General features: G+C 37.0%; 1 protein-coding gene across 1 annotated transcript; it reads right to left on the bottom strand.

Moving 5' to 3' along the window:
• Positions 1-1,680: 1,680 nt before the first annotated feature.
• Positions 1,681-4,877, bottom strand: LOC121758450 (glycerol-3-phosphate acyltransferase RAM2-like). Its single transcript, XM_042153848.1, has 2 exons — positions 4,257-4,877; positions 1,681-2,571 (listed from the first exon to the last, which is right to left on the bottom strand). Exons 1-2 carry the CDS (start codon positions 4,875-4,877, stop codon positions 1,681-1,683), a joined length of 1,512 nt encoding a protein of 503 aa, XP_042009782.1.
• Positions 4,878-8,544: the final 3,667 nt, after the last annotated feature.

Raw genomic sequence — 8,544 nt, 5'->3', positions numbered from 1 at the left:
CCGGAGCTTTGTTGATAGCGGTGCTATTTCATCAGGACGAAGCAGTTTTATCTTTGGGGGCGACACGTCAATCCGAGAGCACTACCGGGGCGTATCTCGTCTTGCGGAAAGAGGACTCCTCGACTCGACTTACTACTACATTTACGGTGTTATTGTTTTGATTTCAATTTTGTATTTTCGTTTCAATTTACTTTTTTTTATTCCTTCTTTTGGGTTGTATTATGCTCGGCTAGTGTTTATCTCGTAATCCAGAAAAACCAACATAAGTAATATTATGTATTTCTTTGCGTTGTCGCCCCCATCGTTGCTTTCTTTGCGCCGTCGTCCCCATCATTCACACTGAAGTAATCAAATTGTCATTGTGAATATCATCATCTTTGTGAACTCTTTTTTTCTTGCTCGAATGAGATGTCGAAATATGTGACCTGGGAATTGCAACTCATCTCTTCACTTTTAAAAGTTAAAAATTGTTCGAGGTTAAAAATCATAAATTCAACGGTTATGAAATCTTTTAGATAAAAAGTGGAGGATGAACAAGTTTATTGTTATTAAAAATTGAAAATTGATTATAAAATTAAATTCTATTGTCATTATCCTAATCTTATTATTGAAATTTGATTATAATTAGGTAACAATTTTTAATGCTTGACATAGCTAATCAAAATTGTTATAGATATATTAAATCATAAGTAACCAATCTATTATTGCTAAATTTCCCTACTTGAATTTTAGGGGTTAGTTTGATGATAAACAATCATAATTAACTAATTAATTTGAAAGACATGTCTAACATTAGAGAATGGTTATCAACACAGTTTGAGATGAATCAAGATTATACATAAGATCCTTAGAAGCTAATGGTTTGCCTATTTTAAGAATATACATCAATTATATACATAGTCTCTTTAGCATGCAAAGTTCCAAGAAAGGATTCCTACATTTCCGGCATAGGATACATGTGTCCTAACTAAGACACCCAATGAGATTGGGGAGGTGAGACAAGTTCTATATATGCTTCAGCAGTGGGAAGCTGATGCGAATCAGATTAGACGATTTTTACGTCGGTTTTATATAAACAAGATGTAAAATGGAGCTTAGACGAATCAGAGTAGAGAACGGTACCAACAAGTCGTTGGGTTGGCCAACCTAATCATCCTGACTCTAATACATGTAGTCACCGGGTTGGCCAGCTTGCCAACTCAGCTACTCCTTGAGAATGAAAAGCACCCACGAAGTATAGGTGAGTCGAGGAAGCCCTTTGTCCATAATAAAAACACATGAAATCGTAGAGTTACAGGTTAAAATAGCACTACAATAAGAGAATTGGATAAAGACACTTTTTAATACTATTAAAGACGCTAATTTATGTGTTTAATTATACCACCAACGCTTTCTAAAGTGTCCTTATTGTTAGTGTCCAAACTAAAATTAGGGAACACAGATAGAAGCAGCCTAACAAAAGCAAAAGATTAAGATAATTTATCCTCAACTTACGGGCATTTTCTTTTGCATCCTAAATTATGATTATTTTTAAAAATTTCCTAATGCTAGTAACCGCGTCTCAATTTTTGTATCCCTAAAAGTTTTTTTTTTTTAGTGAAGCCGATATTTTATTATTGTTTACATATTCAACTCTACAATACTTCTTTGGACTAATCAGCGTGATGCAATACAAGACAATCAACATCCCATAATTTTACTCGGCTTCACTCGAGGCTTCTCCGCCACCGTTCCGTCGTTTCCAGCGAGGGCACGATACTTATCTTTCCTCGTGAAAGTGGTGCACTCGTACGACAACGTAGCAGCGATCACCCTCTGTATATAATTCGCCACGTCATGGCTCGTCTTCCCGCCTCCGCACGTCAGCTCGCGCGGCAGCTTGTTGAGAAACGTGACCTCGTAGGCGGGGCTCGGGTTCATAAAGAAGTAAAAAGGGTCCATCCCCTTCCACCCCCGCGCCGTCGTGCCGTGGAACATGCTCATCCGGTTCACCATCGCCACGGGCACCAGCTCGTCGGTCAGCTCCGCGAAGAGCGCGCTGAACCGGAGGAGGAAGGGCTCGCGGCACGTGGTGCCCTCGGGGCAGATGGCGAGGTCTCCCTTCTGTAAAAGCTTTTTAATCATGGAGGCGTCGGTGGCGCGGTCGCGGGTGAGGCGGACGGTGGGGATGGGGGAGATGAGCTCGGAGAGGCGGGAGACGGAGTAGGTGACGGCGGGGATGGGGCGGCCGAGGGCGGTGGAGAGGAAGATGGGGTCGAGGAGGGTGCGGTGGGAGCAGATGAAGAGGACGCCGGAGTTGTTGGTGGGCGGGGGCGGGGGGTTGCCCTTGATGGTGACGCGGACGCCGAGGGCCCAGAATGCGTAGTAGACTAGTGGCATGGGAAGGAGTGAGCCGGCGGCGATGCGGAGGCAGGCGAGGAGGAAGCCAACGGGGATCCAGAGGACGATGAGCAGCGCGGTCACAGGGTTCGGCTTTTGAACGAGCCGACCGTCGTGGAATACGATCGGCTTGGGCAACTTATCGGCGTCTACGGCCTTCACTTGGGATTTTGGTGAGACGATGTAGCCCTCCTGCATGCATTAGATAAAATTTTATGTTTAGGGTCTTTAAAATGATACTCCCTCCGTCCCCTAATAGGAGTCGCTCTTTGACCGGGCACGAGTTTTAAGAAATGTAGAGAAAAGTTGGTTGAAAAAGTTAGTGGAATGTGAGACCCACATTTTTATATTGGTTTTATAATAAAATGTGAGTGAAGTGAGTTAGTGGAATGTGTAGTCTACTACCATTTATGGTAAAAATGAAGAGTGACTCTTAATGGGGGACGGCCCAAAATGGAAATTAGCGATTCTTATTCGGGGATGGAGGGAGTATTATTTTTCGCTCATAAAAAATAGTCTTATTTTTTTATTTTCATGTGTCTGCCAAAATTATGGTATGTTTCATTATTAATGAGGGGCGATTCTCATTTTGTATGAACAGTGCTTCAACCAATTATACTACCTCCGTCCCCTAAATATTGTCCCATTTTGACCTGACACATGTTTTAAGAAATGTAATTGAAAGTGAGTTGAAAAGATTAGTGGATTGTGGGTCCTATTTTTATATATTAGTTTTATAATAAAATGTGAGTATGAATGAGTTAGTGGAATATGTGGTCCACTACCTAAAATGGTAAAAAATGAAATGGGACAAACTTTGGGGACTGACGAAAATAGAAAAATGGGACAAACTTTCAGGGATGGAGGTAGTAACAAATTTTTAGTTACATGAAGTTTGAATAACATAATTAGTAATCTTAGTTAACTAACAACCGGTTTACTGTAATGTTATAATTATACTTCCTCCGTCCACGATTGATTGAGTCTGTTTGACTCGGATTGAGGTTTAAGTAATATGGTAGAAAATGAGTTGAAAATGTTAGTGAAATGTGAAATCTCTTAGTTTTATACTCCATTTGTCCTTCATTAGGAGTCACATGTAAGTTTGGTACGGGTTTTAAGAAATGTATAGGAAAGTGGGTGGAAAAAAGATAGTGGAATGTGATCCATTTTTATGTAGTTTTATAATAAGATGTGAGTGAAATGAGTTAGTGGAATATGAGTTCTACCTAACATTTATAATAAAAGTAAATTGGGACTTCTAATAGCAGACTGACAAAAATGGTAAATCGCCATTACTAATAATGGACAAAATGTGTAATAAAATGTGAGTGAGATAAGTTAGTGGAATGTGGGGTCCATGAGCATCAATTAATTATGAATGGACGAAAAAGGAAATTAGTGTCAGTTAATCGTGTAAGGAAGGAGTACTACCAATAATAAATAGTACTGTAGGATTTGATATACTTGGAGGCTTATCAAATTCAACTAAAACGTTGCAAAAACAACAATATTATATGACAAATTGCAATAAAAAATACTCCACAATAGTACTAAATACTAGCATTACCACGATCCTTAAAACTTAATCCTCTTGTTACTATTAGTAGTACTCCCTCCGTCCCATAATAGATGTCACACTTTCATTTTTAGTTTATCCCACAAAAGATGTCACATTTCTTTTTTTTTTGGAAAAAGTTTTCTTTCACATTAATATAGATATATTATTTTCTCTTTCCACTTAACACACAAAACAACACCTCATAAAATCTCATGTCAATCCTCAAGTGTGACATCTACTATGGGACGGAGGGAGCAGTATCTAAAACCAAAACTATTAACCACACTAATCAGTTAGTTAGATTAAATATAATTACCTTGCACAAGCTCATGAAGGCAAAGTCCGTATGCCTATCCCCCAACCCAATCTCCGGCACCGCCCCACCAAACGCCGCCACGAGCTCGTCCGCCTTGTTCTTCCCGACCAACACCCCGGGCTCCGCCACGAACCCTGTTGCCCGGCCGCGGTAGCTCAAAATCTCCGTCCCCAGCACCAAATCCGCCCCCAAAAACTCCTTCAAAAACGGCTCCACCAAAACCCTAGGGTTCGCCGTAAGCACGCACCTCCGCCCGCACGACGAGAAAACCCTCCACGTGTCCGGGTGGAGGTCGCCCGCGTAGAACTTTGGTAGCACCGCCCGGGCCACCGACTCGATGTCCGAGACCCTCATCCCGGCGAACGCCGCGAACACGAGCACGCGGATCCCGGCCGACTCTGACACCAAATAGTATAGCACGGCGGCCGCCGGCGAGAGGAGGAGGAGGAAGAGGAGGCGCAAAATGCCCCCGACTTCGAAAGCCACGAGAGCGAAGTAAGGGAAAGAGCTCCTACCGATGAGGAGGGTTCCGTCCATGTCCGCCACCACCGTGTCCTTCTCCCGCCCGATCGACGGGCAGTGTTTGACGCTCGGAAATTTCGCGGCGGCGGCGGTGGCCATCGGAGTTTTTTTTTCTTTCTTTTTTTTTTAATTTGAGAAGATTAATGAAATGCATGCATGGCTTATGTTTGGGTATAAATAAAGCTTAAGAATAAGAGAAGGGACAAAAATTGGGGATTTTTTTAGTGAATGGCGAAAAGATTTAGGGTAAGGGATTTTAGTACTAATTGTAGAAGTTGACAGCTTGATTAATTTAATGGGATTTTTCAGGGGGTGTGTTGCTTTTATTGGATGAAGTGTGCATATCTTGACTTGGTTTGGCTTAGTTTTTATCGTCGCCTTTTTCATTTTTTGTCTTGTAAATAGGCCCTATCAACAAATTTACTTTTCAAGCTTAGGTAGCCACGATATGTTCTCAAATTTAATCTCGGCGTGTGTTGTTTAGTTTTCACATGTTAAATTAGTTTTGCGATATTGTGGTGTCTATATACCTAATTTGCTAATAGTAACTACTTTTCTCCAACTGAGTGTGTGAGTAGGGTTTGCTATATTTGGAGAAGTATTATATTGCATGATGGTGGAGAAAGGGTTGCAATACATGTGAAAAACTCAATCTTAGCTTACTCCGTCCCATAAAAGAGGTCACACTTGTGCGATGGTACGGGATTTTAGGAGGTTTTGTTTTGTGTATTAAATGAAGAGAGAAAATATAATTTTTATATTAATGTGAGAGAGAACTTTTTCCAAATATGAAAATGTGACATCTTTTGTAGGACAAACTAAAAAGGAAAGTGTGACAACTATTATGGGAAAGATCGTATACAAAATACAAAATTAAAAAATGGAGGTCATTTTTAGAAATAGTGAACTACATAAATGGTACACGATCTTTCACTTTTACACATAAATGATATCTGATCTTTATTTAATATCGTTTTTGGTACATATAAATCACATTTTTTGTACCTGATGCGATTTTCACCCCAAAATGTCCTCTAAACAAATACATTTTCTCATTTGTGTCATAGAGGATAATTTGGGCATACACAAAACTAGTACTCCCTTCGTTGCATAAAATATGTCTTACTTTCATTTTTAGTTATCCCACTAAAGATGTCACATTTTCATTTTTAGAAAAAGTTCTCTCCCGTAATAATATAAATATTATATTTTCTCTCTTCACCTAACACATAAAACAAAGCCTCCTAAAATCTCATGCCGTCTCACAAGTGTGACATCTTTTATGGGACATCTTTTATGAATACCAAAAATGATATTATAATATCTTCTCTAATTCTCCTCACTCTTTATACTATTATTATTAATCAATATTAATATAATTATTTTGATGTTATAAATTATAGTTATAATTATATTTAATTATTATAATAATAATATTTTTTAATACTAAAAACTAGTAGTAATTAATAAATAATTATAGTATAATTATTTAAACTATGAAGAATATAATTATAGTATAATTATTTAAATTATTTAAATTATAGTATAATCATTTCTTGGCGGCACGAGTTTTAAGAAATGGTAAGAAAAGTGAGTGAAAAAAAAGTTAGTGAAATATGAGTGTCACTTATATATATAAGTTTTAAATTAAATGTGAGTGTAATGAGTTAGTGGAAGTTGGGACCCTAATACCATTTATGAAAAAGTGAATTGAGATTCCTATTCGCGGACGGACTAAAATGAAAAAAACGGGACTCATATTCACGGACGGAGGGAGTAATAATAATAATAATAATAATAATAATAATTATTATTATTTTATATTAAATTAATAACTAATCAATATAGTCTAAGTAAAAATTTAAAATTGGGAATTGTATTCGTAATGATATAAAGAGTTGAATATTTTTAGTTAGGTGTTTCAACCCTAAAATGAGTATAAAATAATTCAACAAGAAATATTCAATTGATTTAATTACTTTAAATAATTAATTTAATTTGGTATTTTGTTCTTGATTTATATTATGAATGCAATTAGATATATGTATAAAACACTAAAAAGGAAAGAAGAGAAAGAAGAGAAAAGAAAAAAGAGTAATCATAAACTAAGGAGAAAAAAGAAAGAAGAAAGTAAGATAAAATACTAAAAAATGAAGAAAATGAAGAGAAAAGAAGGAAGAAGAAACTAAAGAAGAAAAAAAAATAAGAAAGGAAGAAAAAAATGGGGATATTGGCACCTAATATCATGGAACTTTGAAAAAGTTTTTTCCCACAACTTTGAAATTGGCAAATAATATCACGAACTTTACCCCGAGGTTGTTATTTCCCACCGGTGAAAAAATTCCCTCTATATTAATAGATTGAAGAACAATTTGGAGGGTGTGCTTCAAGAAAAACTATTATCAAAGATTGAAAATCTTGAAACTCTCGAAGTTGTTGTCGAGAAATTACAGAAAAAAATCCGCATCATGATATTATTTGCAGGAATTTTTTCACCGGTGGGAAATAACAACATCAGGGTAAAGTTCGTGATATTATTTGTCAATTTCAAAGTTCGTGGAAAAAACCTAACTTTTTGAAAGTTCCATGATATTAGGTGCCAATATTCCAAAAAAAAATCACATGTTTGGTACTATATTTAATTAAAATTTCCAAAAATATCATCCATAACCAAAAAATCAAATGTTTGGTGCGTAGGGTTATTTTTGTCACGGGGTACCAAAAACGATATAACGTAATGATCAGGTATTATTTATGTGCGAAAGTGAAAGATCAGGTATCATTTATGTGCGAAAGTGAAATATCAGGTATCATTTATGTGCGAAAGTGAAAGATCAGGTACCATTTATGTAGTTCACTCTTTTAGAAATAATCGGAGGTCATTATAAGTTAGTTTTTAGGTCATTTTAGTAAGATGATCTAAAATGATTTAAACATGATCTCAAATCTGGATTTATAAAATGACCTAAAAACTAATACTCCCTCTGTCCCGCTGTAGGAGTCCCGGTTGAGTCGGGCACATGTTTTAAGAAAGTGTTTGAGTATGTAATAAATAAATGTTGTAGTGGATGTTGGGACCCACTTTTAATTGAGTGTGTAATAAATAAACGTAGTAGTGGATGTTGGGACCCACTTTTAACATTTTTTTACTTTCTTTGCAGGATTTTTTTATTAGTTTATCCCAACCGTGACTTCTAAAGCGGGACGCCCGAAATTGATCAACCGTGACTTCTAAGGCGGGACGGAGGGAGTAAATAATAACAGCCGTATAAGATGCATTTTTATTGACCATCAAATTGGAAAAATTATATACTCCCTCCGTCCGCCATTAGGAGTCCCGGTTTACTATTTTAGTCCGTCCGCCATTAGGACTCCCGGTTTACTTTTACTATAAATGGTAGGTACACATCACTTTCCACTAACGCACTCCACTCACATTCTATTATAAAATTAATATATAAAAATGGGCCTCATATTCCACTATCTTTTCTCACCCATTTTCTTTTACATTTCTTAAAACTCGTGCCGAATTCAAATGAGACTCCAAATGGCGGACGGAGGGAGTTGTTAGGATATGCCCTGGATTTTGTTTAAGATCAATTCTTGTTTTGATCAAAACCCGGTTAAGAAATATTTAATTGATTGATTATTACTTCCTCCGTCCCTAAAAATTTATCACTTATTTTCATTTTTGTTCGTCCCTAAAAATTTGTTACCTTTCACTTTTATCATTTTGACAGTGAATCTTACATTCCACTAACTCATT

The sequence above is a fragment of the Salvia splendens genome, chromosome 12, assembly GCF_004379255.2.
Source record: "Salvia splendens isolate huo1 chromosome 12, SspV2, whole genome shotgun sequence".
Taxonomy (NCBI): Eukaryota; Viridiplantae; Streptophyta; class Magnoliopsida; order Lamiales; family Lamiaceae; genus Salvia; species Salvia splendens.
This window is presented reverse-complemented; position numbering and strand designations above follow the sequence as displayed.